The sequence below is a fragment of the Rhinolophus ferrumequinum genome, chromosome 2, assembly GCF_004115265.2.
Source record: "Rhinolophus ferrumequinum isolate MPI-CBG mRhiFer1 chromosome 2, mRhiFer1_v1.p, whole genome shotgun sequence".
NCBI lineage: Eukaryota > Metazoa > Chordata > Mammalia > Chiroptera > Rhinolophidae > Rhinolophus > Rhinolophus ferrumequinum.
In genome coordinates this window covers 70,427,174-70,449,976 of record NC_046285.1, presented here as the reverse complement: position 1 = coordinate 70,449,976, position 22,803 = coordinate 70,427,174, and the positions used below count along the sequence as shown (strand labels likewise).

The 22,803-nt window shown below is 38.3% G+C and overlaps 1 protein-coding gene across 2 annotated transcripts in view; it reads left to right on the top strand.

Moving 5' to 3' along the window:
* FNDC3B (fibronectin type III domain containing 3B) overlaps positions 1–22,803 on the top strand; it is a 320,537-nt gene that overhangs the window by 188,980 nt on the left and 108,754 nt on the right. For both annotated transcript variants that reach the window (XM_033130828.1, XM_033130837.1), the window contains exon 6: positions 931–1,221. In XM_033130828.1, coding sequence (XP_032986719.1) covers positions 931–1,221 — 291 coding nt within the window. The remainder of the gene's footprint in view (positions 1–930; positions 1,222–22,803) is intronic.

The following is a 22,803-nucleotide window of genomic DNA, read 5'->3' as shown; positions in this document are numbered from 1 at the left end:
GATAATTTATATGGTCACCCTGTGCACATGGGGCCCTTTTTTCCTATAGACATGTAAGGTCCCATTCTTTCTGTTATGTATTGAATTTGTATTAATGTCTATAAATATAATTTTAAATTGATTTAAAATTTTAAATTTAAAATAAATTTTCCCCTGTAAGATCATAAGATTATTTTGCAGGCTCCCATTTTCTTTGAGTCACTTAAAAATATGCATAGTGAAGCTAGGTGACATTCTCTTAGTCAGTTTGCCTTGCGTTCTAATTATTCCAACATAGAAGTTTGAGACCACAGCTTACAATGTGTGGCACCAGGTTGCAGAGATGGCTTATGTTTCCCTCTACAGTTTCTATTTGAATATTTTCCCTCATTCTGTGAGCTTTGATGATTTTCGATGGGAATTTGTTATCTCATCATTTTAGTAAGTTTTCTTCAATTGTTGGCTCTTGTAGATGCCATAAATAACTCCTTATATTCTGTTTGCTATATACTTTCCAATAGAAATGCTATTCTGTCTACAAGGATAAGTATACTTTTAAGTATCTTGATTCTAAGTATATATTTAAGGAGGTATTTTGTTTGTTCTAACTTTTTGGATACTGCAACTACTGACTCAAACTTATTATAAGTTCAACCAGAATGTGAACTCTTTGTGGACAGTAATCTTGTTTTCTTCAGTATTCTCCATAATTTCTGGAACATTCCTGAACACACAATATGATTTTTAATGAATAATTAGTCCTTGACTGATTAGAAACAAATGGGAATATTTTAAGCGTGCATAACATGTATATCACTTTCTTATAAATATTTTTATACTATATTTAGTAATATTTTAAATGTCTTTCTTTAGGAGTCAGGTCATTTAACCATGAATGATTTATTATTGAAAATGTAGACAACTTGTATTTGTCATAATCATCCATTTTAGAAATTATACCACTCTACGGAATGTCAAGCTACATCACCCGAGAAGACCAGTACAGCAAGCCTCCACACAAAAAACTGAAAGACCGCCAGATTGACCGCCAGAATCGCCTCAATAGCCCTCCCTCTTCCATCTACAAAAGCAACTGCACCACCGTGTACAATGGCTACGGGAAAGGCCACAGCGGAGGAGGCAGCGGCGGCGGGGGAGGCGGCAGCGGAGGTGGGCCGGGAATTAAGAAAACAGAGCGGCGAGCACGAAGTAGTCCAAAGGCCAATGATTCAGAATTGCAAGGTAACGCACACAGATGTTTATCCTAAGCCGTGACTTGAGACAGGGAAGGAATATCTTTTATATAAGAATGTTATTTCATGGTGGTTGCTGTTTCTACAAGGAATGATTAGATACACTTTTGATCTTTTTCTTAGGACGAAATATTGCATCTTCTCTCTTTTATTAACACTTCATGGCAGAAATGGAATTTTTTTGGTCACATGTGCCAGGGAACGTTCTATTTAATCTCCATAAAAAGTATCCGAAAGTGTTTTTGCATTACCCTACTCCAATTATTTCACTCTTAAGTAGATAGATGTGGAAGAGATCCAAAGTAAAATAATCTTTCTAAGAGGTATGGGCTAGTTTAAATCTCAAAACAATTATACCTCATAAAAACCAGATGTAACTATTTTCTTGCTGTCCTGAAACTTATCATTGCGTAACAGGAATATATTTTCCATTTAGTTACAGGCATCAGTTATTGTTAATGCCGCCTTTGGCATCCTGAAGGAAGTATATGCATAGACCAGGAATGAGATGGAAGAATTAGGGTCACCACGTCTAGAGAGACAGACATCCACTCAAAAGGGCAGATGTTTTTGGGAGATTAATCTTGTGGTTGTAGATCAGTTAATTTGGGGAAGAAGGTATATGTGTTTTAAAATAAAGTTTTTAAGTAAGATTTAGAGAATCGATTTTGATGTCACAGGAGTTGAAAACAGGCTTTTTCTATAGGCATATAGAGAAGACTGACTTAAGTGAAGCAAAAGAAGGTAACAGTTTGATAAGTTAGGTGAATTTACAGATATAGATAAACAAAGACATGAACAACTGTAAAAGATAGGATAGGGACTGGTTATAAGGCTCATTAAATATACCCTGTTTTTATTGGACCGTATCCAGGTAGAAACAGGGACTGTGTATGTGAGAATGTGTGTGCGAATGAAGAAGATAGAGGTTATGTATGTTTGATTGTATAGGGGTGACTGGCCTCCGTCAGGGCAGAGGAAAACTAGGTAAAACCAGATGTTGGCATCCTCATTTGCCCACATGTTGTTTCTGTGAGTGAATTGTAGCATGAGAAACATTAGTAAGATACAGTGAAAAGTGAACTGTAATTTCTCTGAGTGAAATGTATTACAGGTCCTTCTAATTTTGCTCTTTATTTTCTTCATTTTCCAAGTTTTATGCATTATTCTTATAATTATTATGAAGCATTATTCTTACAATTATTAAAACATAAACAAGTATGTAAAAGAGACCCCAAGGTTCAAGAGGCCATTAAATAGCTCTTAGAGCAAAGTGCTATGTCTGCCATATAGTATAGAATAATTTTTAGTCAAATGATACTGGAATCTCTAAGTTTGAAATTAGATTACTAGGAGTATCATTTTTAACTATGGGCATATAAGAAAATTCACAAACAAAAAATTAGAAATAGGTTTTCCTAAGGAGAATTTTAGTCCATAGAAAAGAGAAAAAGAATGTATAAACTGTCTTTAGAGAGCTTATGAGGTTTGAAATACCTTGATTTCTGGATTTATTCTTTAATAATTTTTGCTCTGCCTTACACCAAAAAAAGATTTAAGAAAGATAACGTAGATACTTATAGAGGCAGATAAAATAAATTTGAGTAAGATCTAAGGGGAAAAGAGATAATAAGGGAAGAAAAATAAGATGAAGCAGGGTTGAAGTTAGCATATAAAATTAATGTAGTTATGGATTAACTATGGCAAAAGGAAATACCTTTTTTATATATATGCAGTTATTTCATATCACATATGCCTAACTGTATAAGCTGCTTTATATTTTAATATTCTCATAGCTAATAAGAGAGGAAATGGGATTTGCATTGAAATCTGTGCTGAAATATTTTCATATACATATATATATTTACAAACATTTTGGCATATGAGAGAGTATAATTATTTTGAGCATCTTAAGCTCTTTGTTCTTATGTAGAAAACACATTATTGTGTTGGTAACAGTGAGTTCACTTTTGCTATGAGCTTCTGGGAGTGTGTGTTTCACAATGAAAAGAGCTGGAAAATATTTTTATCTCAACTCTAGTTTGAACTTGGTCTAATGCTCCTTTTCTCATCACATTATTCGCTTCCTAAAAATCAAAGTGCTACTCTCCACATGGGTTAACCATGAAATAAAGAATCAGAAGGAGTATTATTTTGTGAATCCTAGCTCATGTCAATAAGAATCTGAAGGGGTTTACATGTTGGATAAAGAAATAAGTATCCATTTATCCAAATGAATTGAAAACTTACATCCTGACAGAAAACTGCACACAAATATTTATATCAGCTTTATTCATAATTGCTAAAACTTAGAAGCAACCAAGAAGTCCTTAGTAAGTAAATGGATAAATAAATTGTGGTACATCCAGACAGTGGAGCATTACTCAGCGCTAAAAAGAAATGAGCTCTCAAGCCATGAGAAGACATGAAAGCACCCTTAAATGCATATTAGTACGTGAAACAAGGCAATCTGGAAAGGTTACAATACTGTATGATTCCAGCTATATTACATTCTGGAAAAGGCAAAACTATGGAGACAATAAAGAGATCCATTATTGCTCAGGGTTAGGAAAAAGGGAGGGATGAATAGGCGGAGGATGGAGGATTTTTAGAAAATACTCTGTATTTTCTGACACTAATGGTGGATACATGTCATTATAAATCTGTCCAAACACACAGAATGTACAACACCAAGAGTGAACCTTAATGTAAACTGTGGACTTTGGGTGAGGGTGATATGTCCATGTTGGTTCACCAGTTGTAACAAATGTACTATGGTGTGGGATATTGATAGGTGGTGCAGGCTGTGTGTATGTGGGGATGGTGTGTGTGTGTGTGTGTATGTGTATGTGTATACACACATGCATATATGTACTCTGTGCACCTGCTGCTCAATTTTGTTATGAACCTAAAACTGTTCTAAAAACATTCTATGAAATGAATATCTGAGGAAATGAGGACAAATATAATGAAGACATAGTAAGGTTGTACATAAAAGAATCTTGTAGAGTTGCTTGTTGTAGGCCATGTTTTTGTTTTTAGCTCCTGGTTGTCAAAGCAAAGAGGGACACATGAATTATGTGGAGTAGGTAAACAGAAGCACGTCTTAGTCATGGAGTCCATTATGTTGCTTCTAACGTTTCAGTCTTGTCCGCTCAGAATGGGGTTGTTGGCTAAAAAGATCCCAAAAGACTTCTTTCTGTCTTCTTGTAAGTGGGAACATTCTCCCAGGGTATCTTTTTGCTTGAATTTACTGCAGCTGACTTGTATACCCAGAAAACAAGACTCTTACATAATTCTCAAGTGTACAACGTCATCTGATTAATACTCAACTGTAGTTAATTCTAATATGATTGATCTGTTTACAGTCATATGTAGTTTGCACAAGAATAGCATATGTACTTAACCATGACGTGTGGCTTGCTGTATTTTCTACATTCTGCTTAAGATGTCCCTATTTCCACAGGAGGCCAACCTTTTTACCTCTGAATTCCATAGCTTTTGAGGGAATCTATTGGAGTTCATTACCATTTTACTATTTACGAAAGACAAATGTAAACACAAAAAGGGCAAACTTTAAATTTGTACATGGTCCTGTGATAAAACTAAGTACACGTAAAGAAGCAAACATGTTAATCTAGACAAATAAACATGTTAAAAAGATGGAGATGGATTAGGTACTCTTTTTGCACCCTGGTTCTCTCAGTTGACTGTGCATCAGAAACACTGGTGGAGCTTCAAAAAAAATACAGATCCCAAAACCTCTTTTCAGACCTACTAAAAATCAGAGTCTCTTCGCCTGATCTGGCTTCATGTTTGTTATCAAACCTCCACTGGGAATAATGGTCAACCAAGAGAACTACTGTCTAATATCAAGGATGCTTACAGAAGGTGTGGTTCACGCACTTGTGCCCAATATGAGGTAGGAAGTTACTTTAACCATTATCTCCCCACCTCCTAGAACTATGCCTGGCATATAGTAGGTACTCAGTAAATATTTGTGGAATGAATCCTGTATTCTTAATTGCTTTGTTTTCCAGAATAAGCCTTCTGTTTGAACACGTAGCTATTGTACCATTTCCTCTTCTAGAACAAATTGCTGCACTGCTCAAGGGTAGTGCTCTGCAGCCAGCCCCTTTTTTTCATTGACTGTTACCTTCAGGAAAACAGCCTTGGCAGGACAAACTCCCATGGTACCCCAGAGAAATGAAGGATTCTTGGAGTAAATGGTGTGATGTGGGTGGAGAACAATTGGAACTGGTTTTGGTATCAGACATGTGGCTTTGTCACTTGCTAACTATTTGCTTTTAATATTCCCTGCATCTCTGTGTCTTCATCTGTAAAATAGGTATTTTGATTCCCATTATTAAATATTATTAAAATAGCCTAGCTCAGTTCTGAACACCTCAGTGTAATGGTCACCCCTGTTCTTTGAACATTCTTATCATCTCCCTCCTGTAATCTTAGGCTCAACTCTCATCCAAGTGATCCCCTTCTCAAAACAGGTGTCTTTCTGCCCTCCCGTCTGATGACCTTTCCCTGCAGCTCCTTCCCTTATAAGCCAGAAGTGCCTTCCTTCTGCTTCAACTCATCTGAAACGTTTTGAAAGCTAAACACTACACTCTTGGAATACTACCTCTGAAAGTCCACATTCGGGTTCTCTGGGAGTGGTTGCTCCTGGGGCCGAAACCTGGCACCTCAAGTCAGGTTCCAGATTTTGCCTATCTTCTCGTCATCTCATTATGGGACACTTGGAGCTCTGCGTGAGAGAGCACTCTGGGTATCCTCTTGGGGGCATCCTTTATCATGGACCCTGTCTTTGGTGTCTCCTCATACATTTCTTATAAGCTCAAGTTAAGATTCCCTTTGCTCAGTATGAGCCTTAGTGGACCTTCCAGAGGACTACCTCATGTTTTCAGGTGTGTGATTATCCATTTTTCTCTCCCTTCTGTCCTATGTATTATGGCTTCGTCTGCATGAGATTCGAACATGCCATTCCCCAACTTAAGGAACCTCCATGGTCGTCCCCATGGTCCAGAGAATGAAGTCAAAACGTGGCACTTGTCCGCCTCCCAAAGTACTTCAGATTTCACGCCCAGGTGCCCGGAGTTTTGTCCCGCTCTGTGAAGACTGCTCATTCTCTCTTTTTGGCGTGTCCTACCAGGCCCTCTGCCTAGCAAACTCCAACTCAGTTCTTCAAGAACCAGCTCAAATACACCCTCCACCGTGTCCCCAAGACATAATAATGCAGATTAGTTAGGGGAAATTACTTTAAGAATTTGTCCCTGTTTTTTCTCCCTTTCCCAGCGTTTGATTTTAGATCAGTCCTTGGGCACCAAATCTGTAGTTGTTCAGGGACAGGAATGGAAAATTTTGTCTTTGTGTGCAGACTGTTGTGCAAGAGCTGGGCCTTCATCCTGTGTTGTGTCCAAAACCCAGTTAAAATTGTGCGATTGCCTTTCATCACAGAGACTACAGAAGTTTTCATTGCTCCTTCTTGAGTGAGAGGGAAATTATATTCCTTCCATTTTATCCTCGGTAAAAACCAAAGTATATGATGTTAAGGAAGTCACCCAGTGGGATACAGGTTTGTAACTGAAATTCCCCAATTTTCAGCCTGGGATGTCCCTTTGTCATATATCTGGAGAAAGGAGAGAAAGGTTAACTGCTTGAACTTCTTTAGAAAGGATTATTTGAAGCCAGAGTGAAAAATGAAAACTTGGGCGAGGACCCACTGGCAATGGGAGAATCCCTTCCGTGTTGCTGACATACAAATAGTAGCTTATATGAAGACCTCTAGAATTTAGTGCCATGTGGTGTTGAAAAACTGGGACAAAATGGTAAGAATTCCAAATATAGAAGACATGAGGATACAGCATTCTTTTGGCATTTGACCTTTGGAATTGTTGACAATCCAAAGATTCAGTTATACTTCAAATGAAATTCCATCACATAGAGTCATAATTTCTTATTGTAATACTGAAAGCCAGTGACAAAAGCATTCTTGTGCTTTTCTCCTTCAGAGACCACAAATTGCCTCTGACCCGAGCAGTATTTCTCATTATCAGGCGTTTGTATTCTAATTCCTTCTCAGAAGGTCCTCCCTCACATTTTTTTGCCCTTCCTATATTTTGCTATCATTGCTCAGAAACCAGAATCTGACCCCAGTATTTACTAAAAATTCCCGTGAAAATTTATTCATTATGCAGATAAGCATTACTGTACTGAGGTTGGAATGGCATTTTCCTTTGGAAGTCTGAGATTGTGAAAAGTTGTGGGTCCTTGGAGCCTGTCCTCTGGTTGGACGTGTGGGCTCTGGGCAGGGGTGCCACATCCACCTGTGCAGGGCTGACAGTAGTTTCCTTTGTTTAGGAGGACGAGCCTGCTGTTAATAAGGTCTGGAATGTTGGGAGTCAAGGCAGATTTTCTTTTGGAATCTCTTTTGGGCTTGGCTCCCTCTAAGAAAGAACACTGGTGCTTTTCTGCTTAAAATAAGATATTTAGTGGGGCTTTCAGACTCCACGAGGGGCTGATCTCTTCTTTCACTTGCATCCTTTTCTGTCTCACGAGTGTATTCCTTCTAGGCGTGCTCAGACAGGGTGTTTTGAAGAGAGTTTGATTATGGAGGGGACAGCGTTCCTTTTCTCCTGGAGTGTGTTGTGTGCCTTCCTCACTGCATTTGAAAATTACAGTTTCTAAAAGGATTTTTTTTATTGTTCCATCCCTCAAGTCTTTGGTGAGGGTAAATCCTGTACATTTTCACCTGTCTGCAGCTGTGGATGAATCCTAAGCATGGCAGAAATATCAAGAAAACATAAAAAAAATTTTAAATGAGCTCAGGTCGGTGGAATTCCCCCATCTTTCTGCCAAGTACAGTCTGAAAGGTGCAAATAGTCCAAACAAGCCCAAATAACTTATTTTTTAAAAGGACAATGTAGACCTCTGGACCAAAATATAAGAGACATTCTTTCTGGCAAGAAACTGGGCAGTTAACACCCTCACCTCCATTTGCAAGGTGGGCTGCCAGATCCATCGCCAGACTTGGAGGCCTCCGAGTGACTTCAGGCCTTGTGACAGCTGCCTACACGTGGGATGGAAAAGGAGACAGGCTTGAGGACAGAAAGCTGTTGCTGGCGGAGCGTACTGCTCAGTGACATGTGCCTTCTCACCTGTGCATTCCTCTCTGAGGGCCAGAATTGGAGAAGTCAAACCAGGACTAACTTTTTTGTAAGACTCCATTATTCTGATGATTATTTTCCTTACAGAGGTGTTGACTTGATTGGTGCATAGGCAAATCTGCAGCTCAAGAAAGAGGAAACTGGGAGGGCCCAAATTGTTGGTAATGAGTAGAGTGTGTAGTTGTCTTTATCAAGTTAAATCACTTATTCTATCTTTTTGCCTTTTGCCCTTTTCCCCCATCTTTTTTTTTGTTTTTTTTCTTCCCCAATCTGGAATGTTTTAAAGATGTTATCTCCATGGTTCTTTGAGCAGGCAGGATAAGACATTTTTGTCGTCAATTTAAAACATCTTACCTCATTAAATCATATTTGAAGTGTCACATTTTTCATTTACATATAAAAAGACAAACAATGTGAAAAAATTCTTTGTATTTTCTTTTGAAATGAATGTTCACTAGGAGATTGAGGGCAGAATTTTGGTTAGCTTCTGCCATATGTAGTACTTAACTCCGTGAACCCATATTATTTTCTTGGCCTTTTTGCTTTCTTGGGAACTGATCATAGAGGCATTTAGATGACATCAGAACCCATGTTGGTAAAATATATATCATCCCAACAAACCCTTTATACAGCAGATATAAGTGATGACATGGTTTGTTTCTGGTACATATATAACCTTCAATTTTATTGAATTGAAACTAAGTTATTCTCTCATTTAGCTAAGTTGAATTCTGAATTGAACTGGGTCTGAGGTCATCATCATAAATGTGCCATAGTTAGAAGCAAAATAACTTACTAGTTGGGACCTTGCAGACCTCGGTTTAGTCCCAGCTCTGCCACTTGTGAGCTGTGTGCCTTTGGGCAAGATAGTTAGTCTCTCAAAACTTCAGTTTCTTCATGTCTGTATAAATGGAGGTAATTAATAGCCCCGATTTCAGAGGACTGGCATGAGCTCTTAATACAGTTTCTTACTAAGTACTTACTAAGCACTTACTAAGTACTTTTAAAATGTTACGGAGTATGAGTGAAGAACAGTCATAACATTTTCTGCTCATGAGAACTGCCTCCCGTGGATCATTGGGGAACACCCAGCCTATGAAGCACTCCTCAGAGTGCCGAGAGGCAGGGAGGGCGTCCTGCAAGCTGGGTCAGTGCTGAGGAAACTGGAGTGCCAATGACTTGAGATATGAAGGGATGCTGAGGGGCATCCAGTCTCCCCAAAACTCTCTTGGCTATGGCCACCCACAAACAACCGATGAATTCTGGGCAATAATAAAATTTAGCCCTCTTTCTTCATCTTTTCTCTGATTCCTCTGTGGGCTGGATTCTTGTGAGTCTCAGGAGCGAAGCTTCTTTCTATGTTTGCACCTGCTCAACACAGTGACTGCTTTAAATTACTTGTGTAGATATTAGATGTGCTGGTGGGGAAGCGAGGGGATGGCTAGCTGGAGGTGACTTGGGCGAACAACAGCTTCTTGATACTTATTTTGCTAATACTCTTATTACTTTCTATAGGGACAGTTAGTTAACCCAGGTGGAGAAGCTGACTAGGAAACCCATTAACTTTCAAAGTTCAGCAGTTTTTTTTTGTACCTCACTTCCACTTTCTGTTGGTCACAGTTTCTCAGTCACATACTGTGTCTATTGATACATCATGGAAGGAGGCTACACAGAGGTGTGAATACCAGGAGAGGAAGATCAAGGGATGGGGAGGGCGGGGAGGGTGGCATACACAGTATGTAGAGGCAGAAACCATTTGTTTTGTTTTTCTTGTTTTGTAATTTTTAAATTTGTGAGAAAGTGCCTCAGGCTTTGAGCATATTGGGTGGGGTGGTCACCAGGGTGGAGCATGTGGATGGAGGAACAGAGTTCACCAGACCAATCAGAAACCATTTCTATTAATAGTCTATTTGAAATAGCCTCAGTAATTGTGGTAGAATTTTGGGAACTTTCCAGCTGTATGTCAGCATTGATTTGTCACTGGACTTCCTTCTGGGGAAACGGTCCTTTAGGATCCCTACATATAACTGCTATATGTAGAGGCAGGGTGTTGAATGAACCAGATGACCAGCCTTGGCTTTTATTTTAAATTTAATTTGCCTAACCAAACACACTACAGTATAGCAGACTATATTATCCTGTTACAATTTTTGGTGCTGTAATAAGACCTTGAAATTCTATTATAAATTTAATGGCGAACACAAGTGTGAAATGGGAAGGCCCATTGGAAACAATAGTGATAGTAGTTCATTGTTTGTGATTTACAGTTTACAAAGTAAAGAGTATAAGTGTCCCTGTAGATGACTATAGAAGTTCTTTTTTTCTCTGGTGTAGAATTTACATTTTTAAAACTCCCTTCCTCATCATATCTGCTTCTTTCCAACTGCATCAGAAGAATGGGGCTTTCCATGTAGGTGGTGTGCTTAGAAAAGGACAGGAAAGACTAGGTGATCGTGGTGGGGATGATTTGCTCCAAGCACAAAAGGGAATTGTGATGGTTCAGGGAGACTGGAAAATAAGGAGGCGGGAAAGAAATGAGAAGGGTCTCAGAGGAATGGCACACTGAAATAAAAGGAAGTGGCAAAAGAGAAAAACAAGTAGAATGAAAGGAGCAAACAGTGGACAGGGGAGATTAGATGGACTGTGGAATAAAGATAATTTGGAAAAATCAAGAGGCTGAAAATAAGAGAGGTTTCATGTTCCATTTCTATATATTCCATTCCTCCCACTAGGTTGACATTTTCCAGAGAGAGGAATGGGGTGGGGAGGGGAAAGCCTTCTTGCCTACAGGGGTCCATGAGCCCTTTTGGTGGCGGTTCCACTTTGAGCTAATCTCTATGTAAATAAATCTCTTCCTCTTCCTATTTGGACTTTCCCAACACTTAGGGCTTCCTCTTGTGCTGGATTAGAGCGTCCACTGACAGTTGATTTGATAAGCTAATTAAAAATGAAGTCATGTAGAGTTTTGAAAGGGGTTAGCAGTACACACTAGTGAGGTATTGGGTTTTTGATCTGTAGTTGTTAAAGTGATGTGTTAGAGTTTGATATGCTTAAACACTGGAAATTTATAAATTCTTTCCCCTTTTTTGTTTTTAGTTAAACATTACGAATAGGAAAGGGATTTACCTTTACCCTTGGGTTAGTGTGCTTTTGTTTAAAGCAGGCTCTTTTTATTGAAGATGCCATGATTATTTTTAGGTCCTTTTACAAACAGAGGTTACTTTCAATAGCAGTCAGTTCTTTCTGAAGAGAAAAAAGGAAGTTCACTCTTTAACTTTACACATAACAAAAAGGAACATTGATGGCATTTCTAGTATATGCCCAAGCTCTGCTTTCTACACTTAGTAGAACACCCTATCAGAGCAACATGAGAAACTGAGAGGAAAGAACTAGGTCTACCAAGAATGTTTTACAAATTTCAGAAATGCATTTGTTACTGCTACCCTTAATTCTCATGGTGAACTTACATCGACCTCTTTTCCCCTATTATTTGAAAAGACACAAATTATTATGTGGAACGGTAAGATCCTTAAAACCAAGAGGGATGGAGAAAATGCCATATTTTAAGTTCACTGAGTTCCTTAAAACTATTTAAGTATCTTGCCAAGTACATTAAAAAAATAATATTTAGTCTTTCAGGAAGATTTATCTTTTGGTGGAATGTTGCTCCAAGGAACTCCGTAAGATATCAGCATCTCTTGGAAACTCGGGTTAAAAATCAAGTGTTACTTAAGTGAAAAATGGTTATTGGTGCATTAATTCTTCAGCTATCGTTTTTTTGTTTGTTTGTTTCGATCTCTTGAAACAGTTGACATTGTTAATATTATTTACTTACACTATAATCCATCAGAGGATGGCTTGAATTTGATTACAGACTCTTTTTAATTTGAAACTGTATTTTGATTTCATTGAAGATGACCATGTTTGTGAAGTATTGTTCTCCATAGATTTCAGTATTTGGATTTAGTGGACTCAGCACCATCTAGCGTATCATGCATAAGGGCAGACCTGTCTTTGAAGTTTGATAAGGCACTAATGCATTAGTATCTTACAAAAGAAAGCCTGTCTTTTAGGTAGGAAAGATACATGCAGTATAGAATCTGCAAGACTCCTACTGATTTGCCTGCTTCTGTGGAGCATACATGTCTGTTTTCTCCATCATATCTTTTTAAATAATTTCAGGGCCAGTTGGTTACCATTCTGTGGTCATACTACACATAGTTTGGGAAAGAAAATAATATTTTTATACATTAGCCTCTGTACATAAGGTTTCAGAACTTTGGTGTATGGGATGTTTTCTTTGGTGTGTGGGATGTTTTGTACCCAGAAATTAGGATTCGCACCCATTCTTCCCCTTTTCTCCTATTTTATACTTTTTTTTATTCTTTATATTTTTAAATTCTGTGACATCTCTCCCCCACCCCCTGCACTCTGTATACCTGATTTCCATGATCTGCCGTATTTATCATTGCTAATACTATGAATGGACTTTTCAAATCCAGAATTTTTTATTCATTCATTTGCTACTGAGATATTTTTATTTTGTTTTGCTTTTTGGAGTGGGAAAGGAAGTAGGAAATGGTAGATGACAAGAATGTGTTTAGTAGTAGATTTTTATCATAGCTTTTGAAGAGAAAAGGTTCAAGACTTGCTCTTACTTTAAAACTGTTACAAGCTCATTGAGCACATCTGAGGAAAAAGACAGTACTTCTGGTAAGTTCATGGCACTTCTGTAAAGGAACATAATCCACTTGGTAATTATCTGTGTCCTCTTTGGTAATTATCTGTGTCCTCTGTTTTCCAGTTCCTTCCTGCTCACCCCTTTTGTCCATGTTTACCTTCAGTAATCTCCTTACCAGCTGGTAACCGGCCCTGAATAAGAGCAAAAGGGAGGTTTATCCAGATTATTGTTCATAATAGCTCTGATAAAAATTTGGTGTATAAGGAAACCTGAAACTTTCAATGATGCTCAGAAATTACCTGTAAGGTTAATTCATAAAATCAAGTAGGTCCAATGGAAAACTACTGTTTTGGGTTTTTTTTAGGTCAGAACAGTTGAATATTAGACATTTTATATGATTCAATCTAATATTCAAGACCCCCAGTGTGATTGATATTGAAAAGTATCTATACAATGTACATCTCTGTTTTTCACCGGTTGCTATGCCAGAGATAATGTTCCCCCTTTCAATGTTAGGAAAGAATAAGAGAAAACAGTGAACACCAGGGACAGATGATTCATTCACTGAGGGGTTATTTCTGCAGGCAGCATATCAAAAGTGATATTTTTGGGAACCAGTGGATCAGTTAGTTATCTGTGTAAGGTAAGCCATAGGGTTTTATAAAGTTACCAAGGAATAAAATGGAATAAGGTCACAGTATCCAAGATGTTTACCTGAAATGACGGCTAGAGTCCTCTTGATTAATGTTGGTGAATGAGATGAATGAGACACCAAAACGGAAAATAAACCATCCCTAGACAGGTGGTAATTATGTTAATTATACTTTATTTAGGTGGTAGTTTTCTTCCTGGAAAATTACTTTTTTAAAAAAATAGAAATTTGAGGCATTTGAGAATTGGATATTTAGTGGACACCCTTGTGTGTAATTTTTTCAGTTTTATCCTATTTCATTTGTCTTCAGGGAATATTTCCAGGCCTAGATTAATGGATGCTGTACATGGTATCTGCTACCAAAAGAACATTCTCTCATCAGGCTTATTGGAAAGCATATTATCTGTTTTTCTGTTACACTGTTCTGAGCAGATGTTCCCTAAGCATTTTTGAATCATTTTAATGCACAAGATGGAAAAAAAACAAAATTGAAAGAAAAAGACCGGCATTAATTTCTGTGACTAGAAAACTGCAGTTGAGCAGGGATAAATGTCTGTATTCTCAATCTTATTATCCCTGTGCTAAATTTGGGATGATATAGTGTGGTGACCTAGTCACATGTTGTCAGAACCGAAAAATTCAGTAAAAATTTCAGTTATGTATTAGTAGGAGAATGAGTTAAAAATAAAAATTTGTGACAAACTATAGCACAGTTCTGGCACATAGAATGAACTCAGTTCATTTAATTTGGCTTGACTTTTCTTGCTGTCTCTAATATTGGTATCACTGCTGCCCATGAGGAGGTTAGCACAATGGAGCGTGCCTCTGATAGGCTGTGATATTGGTTTCCTGTGACTAACAAATTGCCACAGAGTCAGTGATTTAAACAACAGAAAGTTATTCTTTCACAGTTCTGGAGAGAATCTGGAGAATATAATTTTGGGGGGTCAGAAGTCCAAAATCAGTGTCCCTGGGCTGGAATCAAGGTGTTGACAGGATTGAGTTCCCTCCAGAGCTCTAGGGAAGAATCTGTTCCTTACTTCTTCCAGCCTTTGCTTGTGGCTGCATCATTCCATCTTCAAGACCAGCAACTTCAAATCTCTGTGTGCTCCATCTTTACACTGCTTTCTCCTTTGTGCATGTCAAATCTACCTTCTTATTATAAGAATACCTGTGATTTTGTGTCAGGCTACTCAGATAATCCAGGATCATTTTCCCATCTCAGAATTCTTAATCGCATCTCCAAAGACTTGGCCATCTAAGATAACATTCACAGGTTTCAGGGGTTGGGGACCATCATCAGCCTACCACTGGCTACTTCCAGTGTCCCCAGTGTAGAAACCTGGCCAGAGCCAGCCCACTACCCTGCATCCACCACAGGCTTTTCAGTGAGTTACAGTTAATATAAATGTATAGTAGCAGCACCGAGTACCTGTCTCTAGTAACACGAGCCAGTAGTCATTTAGCAGAGCTACCGTGTTTCTCCGAAAATAAGACATAGCTGGACAATCAGCTCTAATGTGTCTTTTGGAGCAAAAATTAATATAAGACCTGGCCTTATTTTACTATAATATAAGACCAGGTCTTATATAACATAACATAACACCCGGTCTTATTTTACTATAATATAAGACTGGGTATAATATAATATAATACTGGGTCTTATATTAATTTTTGCTCCAAAAGATGCATTAGAACTGATTGTCTGGCTAGGTCTTATTTTCGGGGAAACACGGTATCTCCTCTCCTTATGGTGGCAGTTCCCATCAGGGAAATCTCTACACAGTAAATTCGGGTAATTGAGGCAAGTCTGCTGAATGCTGTATCAATCGTTCACTTTAATTCTGGAAATAGAATTGAGTTGTCTCGTGGATTTGTGTGTGTATGCACATGTAAAATGATGGATATGTGTTTTCAGGACATATATAATGGAATACCAAGATCTGTGTAATTCCTTTTAAGAGACGAATAATAGAGTTAATGGCATTTTCCAAGAAGAAGTGAAAGGAACCCATCTAATTTGTAACATATTTCTTCAAAAAGGAAACTAAGATAGTTTTCCCCTAGCATGAGATAAGACTCAGAAACCTTTCAAAATAATTAATTCTTAATGAATCAAATGATTCTATAATGACTAGTTAATTGTTATAGAAATACTAAAAGAAAATTCCATAAAAGCTAATGCTTGATGACTGGGTAGCTAATGCTATAGATTGATTATATATGTCCTTTCCTTGATGGCTGTTATCTAGATGGGGTCCAATGATTGGTTTAATTTTGCAGATGAGGTATATTGACCCCAAGGTGTCATAGGATGATAAATTCTAAAGCCTTGTTATCTGCTTTGCTATGTTTTTAATAATTATTGCCAGATGTAATGAAATGGTGTCTTACAGATTTTTTTTCTTTACCCTTGGGTGGGTGTTTTGCCTAAAATAGAAAAACAGTATAGCTACATACACATAGGACTTGAAATCAGTTTAATTCTTCCTCCTCCAGAATTCTATGATTCTATGAAACTTGGTAGGAAATATGTTTCAAAGTTAACTATATGTAACTTTATAGTTTAAACGTCAACAAATCATTGCTTGGATGAACAAAGTAGTCAGAACTCTGTATCTGCTGTGGGTGTCAAAAGTTTCCTTGGACTGTAATTACAGAGTTATAAGGAGTCATAAGACATGAAGTTGATGAGAGTAATGAAGTTGAGGTACAAAGCCCAGAATGTGTAAATGAAGAAAGAAAATAAAGGGGACAGAAAAGTTTGGCCATACATCAGAACTCAGCTGAATTATACAGTATGAACCAAGATGATACAAGATGAGGGCAGCTGGATGGCTCAGTTGGTTAGAGCAGGAGCTCTGAACAACAGGGTTGCTGGTTCGATTCCCACATGGGCCAGTGAGATGCACCCTCCTCAACTAGATTGAAGACAATGAGCTGCCCCTGAGCTTCCAGATGGGCGCCTGGATGGCTCAGTTGGTTAGAGCGCGAGCTCTTGGAGCTGAGCTGCGCTGTCCACAACTAGATTGAAGGACAATGACTTGGAGCTGATGGGCCCTGGAGAAACGCACTGTTCCCCAACATTCCCCAATAAAATTTATTTTTAAAAAAATGATACAAGATGATACAGGACAGAAGGCAGCAGGTACAGATGCCATGATAAGTATGTAAACGGGAAATTGAGAAATGGAGGATAAAGTGCCAGTCCAGCGGGTCAGTCTTCCCAGTAGCCAGATTCAAGCTGTATCAGGTGTGCCAGTTCAGTCATATAGTCAACTCTTGCAGTATTGCTAGGACCTTACTAAGGGGGAAGAGAACCTGTAATGAAGTTGAGGTACAAAACTCAACTCATAGTGTGAGGGGATCACACTATGTTACTTCTCTAGAATAGCTTCTCCGATCTTATTTTCAGTGAATTTAAAACATTAAGTCTGTCTAAGCCATTTAACTTTAACGCATACGGTCGTCATGAGCTTTTAGTTTTAGCATCTTACGTGTTTTTTTCCATAATAGTATCAATCACTTACAGCATATACTATGCCCTGCCAGTTCCTTTTGGAACCAGTTTTAAATGAGAAAAATAAAGGACTTTGGGAGCAACTATTTAAGTATGTCTGGTAAATTGTTTTACTATTTGAGGACAGCTCTAGAGACTGAAATACGTTTTCCACTTAGAATTTTTTTTTTTTTTTTTTTTTTGGTGAGCCACAACATTTATGGAAATATGTTGAAATCTTAAATGTAGAGAATATGACTTAATGTTTTTGGTATTACCTGCTGTCTAGAATGATGTTACAGTCTACACTACAGTATATCTTTGATCAGCATCCAAAACAAGGATAACTTCAGACTACAATGAAGTGTGCATTTTGTGATTCACAACTTTCTTCCTGTTCTGGGTTCTTTAGATTGTGCAGCAAGTAAACTCCAGGTCTTTGCTTTTCTATAGGTCTAGAAAATCACATTGATTATTGTGAAACAAGTAAGTTTCTGTGTATCAAAAACATATTTCATTAAATGTGACTCTCTTCCTAAATTTCCAGTATTAGTGTAGTGCTTATGTTTTTTTAAATCTTTTTTATTAGAGCAATTTTAGGTTCACAGCAAAATTGAGAAGGTACAGAACTTTTTCTTATACAGTGTTTCTTAATCTCTCTCTCTCTCTCTCTCTCTCTCTCTCTGTATGTGTGTGTGTGTGTGTGCGTGCGCGCACGCACTTTCATAGAGATTTTATTCCCTGAGCTATTTCCTTTGCTTTAACTTTGGTTCCCTTACAGTTAATTCTCCACACAACAGCCAGGGGATCTTGTTAAAACCCTCTGTGTTTTCCTTTCCAACAGTATAAAGTGCAGGTTCTACCCAGCTTTCAGCATTCTGCATCCACTGGCTGCTGTCTCAGCTCCTTCCAGCCCTGCTCCAGCTCTTTGGCCTCTAGACACATGGGCTTCCTTTGCAGTGTTCTAACATCCCAGGCCTTTCCGGCCCAAGGGGCTTTTCTCTTTCTGTTTCCTCTGCCTCTGAAGCCCTCTCGCTCCTCATCCTTCCTAGAGTAGCCCAAATGCTTCAGAGTCAGAAACGCCTTCCCCAACCATTCCATCACATCACCTTTAAAAACCATGCTTCATGGCACTCACCACTAGCTAACTTCATCACGTTTGTTCATGCATGAGTATGTTGTCTATATTTTCCCACCAGAATTCACCCCTTGAATGTGTTGGAAACAGATTGGAGTCAGAAGTTCAAGTGCAGAGCTCATTCAAAGGGACTTCCAAACATCTTTTTTAGATAAGAGTTGCTGAATTTTGTTTTTTATTTAAAATTTTCATTTTATAAGGCTTGGGTTAAAATGCAGAATTCCAATTGCAGTCGGAAAGAGTTGCCAGATAGTTTATTGTGGGGTTTGTATGCCAGAATTGCATAGCACATAGCACAAAAATGCTTTTTTGAGAAACTGAACAGCCAGGTAAGAATTTTATGATAAGCCTATTTTGTCCCCACAGATCAAGGCCTTTCCCTCTAACTGAAGTCCAATAAATGTAATAAACTGTCATCACTGCTACCCCCATTTTTAGTCAGTAAGAATTAGCCTCTTTTGGTCATTGTAGCGTCCCTTTTGGCAGTCGTTATTATTTCTGCTACCTTTAGCTCTCACTCTTAGACCCTGGACTTCATATTTTCCGCTGTCTAATTCACATTGAGTTTCATGTAATTTACAGGAATTAAAACTTCACTCAGGTACTCTTGACTGCATGGCAATAAAAACGTTTTCGGCTACTAAAACAGGATTTTAATATGGAAACTGATTCTACCTTTTGTTTTAAACTATTGATTTCTCCTATACTTTGGGGATGTTTTTCAGACAACAGCACTTTTATTAAAGCATCTTTAAAAAAAATCATAAAATAACTTTTGTATTACTCAGCACTTTTGGCATTCAGAGTAGTTTCTATGCTCTTATTCGGTTGAAAGATGACTGAGCATATTCTTTTCTGATTGTAGGGAAATGTCGTGGAACCTGACTTTCTGACCCCTTTGTACTGGCACAGGGGACTGTTGGCTTGTTGTCCCCTCTTGGCTTTTTCAGTCAGGGCCACATCCACTGGTCATCCACCATGTTCTTAGGAGGGAGTTCTTAAGTTAACTAAACTTCATCTGTGCTCGAAATAAAAATGGGGATTCATCGCCTTCCAAGTGTTAACAGAATGAGAGAACAACAGGTTCTACTTTGAGAACTTGTAATGGAGACTCCTTCTACATATGAAAGCATTTCTCCACCAGATAGTATATTGAAATAAGGATGGACTCCACCTTCTTAGCTCAGAGAGCACTTTAATAATAGCATTCTAGGAAAGGAAGTCTATGTGATATGTAGCCTAGGAGGTAAGACTGTTCTGCTACTAGAAGACATCTGAATAGGAAACCAATCCTAGCCGTTAGGATATTGTCCCTTGGGTCCAGATCACCACTAGGTTTAAGCAGAGACCTCTGATTCCAGTGTTTTCTCAAAAGATTTCAGCAGTCTGAACTAGAAATATTATAAAGATATGATACAGGAGATATTATAAGCCTGTGATTGCTTGGAAATCATGTTGTCATCAAGCTCAAGAGTCCTAAAGGAATCATTTTTTCTCTTTCTACATAACGACTATATGAGAGTGGGGTGGGGGAATGGAAAGATATTTCAGAGTTTAAAAGTAAAAAAACATAGTTCCATGAGTCCTGCTTGTAACTTGAATAAAATTTGGGTATTTTTTTTGGTAGAACATCTTTTCTACTGCTGACCTCACCTATCGTGACCACCTGTATGGAACCTACCTAGAAACTGCCTCTTAAGTACCTTAAGGAAAAAGTGGCTGAGCTCTGTGACAATGGGGAACAGTTCACAGCACCAGGACGCTGTGTCTGGTTGGTGACTAAAAGGCAGAGGTTGTGGATTACAGTGGGGAAAAGGACTGACGACTGCAGAAGACATAACCTCATTCTAGACACACTTGACATAATTTGTTTTCAGGAATTTTTAATTTCACATTTCAGGTGAATGTTCTTTATTTGAGCCTTTGGATTTTGCTAGAGACAATAGAATCCTAAAACCTCAATATGATGATATTGGAACCTCTTTAACTTCTTTCTTCCCATTCTTAGTCTCCCTCCCCACTTCCTTTCACTCGTCTGAAAATTAACACCTGCCAGTGAAATCAACTTTATGCTGCTTTTACTGGAGACTGGTGTCTAAAAATCAATCCTGGCAACTAATGTAAAGTGAAATTTGGAAGAAGCCGGGATTCTCATGGAGTCATGCAGGCTGAAGTTATTAAAGAGGATTAGGGACCACAGCTGGTGAGCAGATGGAATGCTTATAATTTCACAATCTTAGGTAGCTATAAACCCCAATCTGTACAAAGCCGATTTGCCTTTTCTCTAGTTTATTTCACTTTATCCTGCTGGAATATACCATTGGTCAAATGTGACACTCTAATTGTTGTACGTGGTGAGTGGCCACTCACTCAGATGGCATCATTTATAATTCTGGTCATGCATATTCTTACTCAATTGTGTTTTAGTAACCACTATTTAATAATATACTTACGAGAATCTCAGTAGATGCGGAAGAGAGAATAAGACTTACATTTCATTCCAAATATTGAAATGAAGACTAGTTCGCAGTAATACTAATGATGCAGTGTAATTTCATTACGTTGAAGACTAGTGCACAGTAATTACAACTAAATAGTTCAACCCCTTGCTGCTTTAACGAAACTCTTGAATCAGTTTCCTCAGCTCTTTCTGTGTCCATTCTGTTAGAAAGTCCTGTGTCGTGCATGCTGCCAGACAAGTCACCTAGACCAGCTGCCTTCACCTGCTCTGCTACCTAATCACAGCCCCCACCCTCCAGGCCCTCTTCTCTGAGGGCCTTCAGGGCGCACAGAGCAACTGTTAGCCTCCTTAGAAACACAGCCCTGGGCCACACATTCTTTGGTAGATTGCTGTTTCCTCCACAAAGGAACATATTTGTGAGACTTTTGCTCAGTGGCTATTAAGAAGGTCAAATTAGGAACTTCATTCTACCAATACAAAGATATTGATTTAGACTTGAGTGGATGTTAGTTTATCTAAGGACAGAATTGGTGTCCACTCTACAGACAAGCACTTCTTCATTCTTCCTGAAAGACTTCAGAAAAATGGCTGCTCTACTTCGAGCGAATGCGGAGTGTCTGAAAATATAGCAAAACAGCTGGAGCCATAAATAAGTTGAGTAGTGTGGATACACTCTGTCCTAGCTGACGGGGAAGAAAACAACACACAGATATTTCAGGTGGTGCCGCACAGCAAACAGCTGTAGATTATGGGCCAACATAGTCTCTGTTCTTTTGGAACTATCAATGTGCTGCTTCTCTGAAGCCACAGTCAGCTGCAAAAATACCATAACATGTGTTTTGGAAACAATTACTGCATAATAGTGTTCTAGTCTCAAAACATCCTGAATGATATATTTCTATACGTGGGGCGGGAGGAGAAATTGTGTTACTGATGCATTGGCACAAAATAGTCTGTAGAATTATCATAGGAAACGGTCTTTTTTTGGATCAGCTTTTCAAATGATTTTCAGTAGCTTCTTTTTGTACTTCTAAATTGGCCTTCTGTAATTGGATACGACCTCTTAGGGAAGCAGTAGTATAAACACATTTTAACTTCCAGTGTAATTATTTTGTACTGAACCAAGTGATCTAGCTAGCCCTTCAAGCTGATAGATTTGTTTATCTCTCATAAATAAAATTGTTCTCCTCACCCTTTCCTTGTTCCTCTTAGACATAGGAGATGGCAGGATGAGAGAAGGTTTTCAAAGTCCTCCAAAAATAAATAGAGTGGGAATCAGAAGCCTTCGGGTAAATACTGGGTTCTTTTAGATTTGCCCATGTGATCTTGACCAAATTCTTAAAGCCTTCAGTTTGCAGGATCCATATCTAGTAAACGGGTAAAATAATAACCAAATATATATTTGCATATGTATGATACACGTATTAGATTACTAGGGCTGCTATAACAAAGTACCATAAGCTGCATGGCTTAAACACATATTTATTGTCTCACAGTTCTGGAGACCAGAAGTCTGGGATCAAAGTGTCTGCAGGTTCGGTTCCTTCTGAGGGCTGTGAGGGAAGGATCCATTCCAGGTCTCTCTCCTTGACCTGTATGTAAATCGCTGTCTTTTCCCTGTGTCTTCACATCATCTTCCCTCTGTATGTGTCTGTGCCCAAATTTCATCCTTTTAAAAAATAAATTAGTCATATTGGGCTAGGCCCACCCTGATGACCTCATTTTAACTTAATTACCTCTGAAAAGACCTTATGAAAGACAGTCAGATTCTGAGGGGATTCGGGCTTCAATACATGGATTTTTAGAGGCTACCTAATGATAAATGATATTCTTATAGTTTATAATTCTTTGAATTGCTCTGGGTATTCAAAATATTTCAATAAAATCGTGTCGTAATGGACACATTAATAAAAAAAAAATCATACCTTCCTTCTTTAAAACCTGAAATTCACCTGTTTTCAT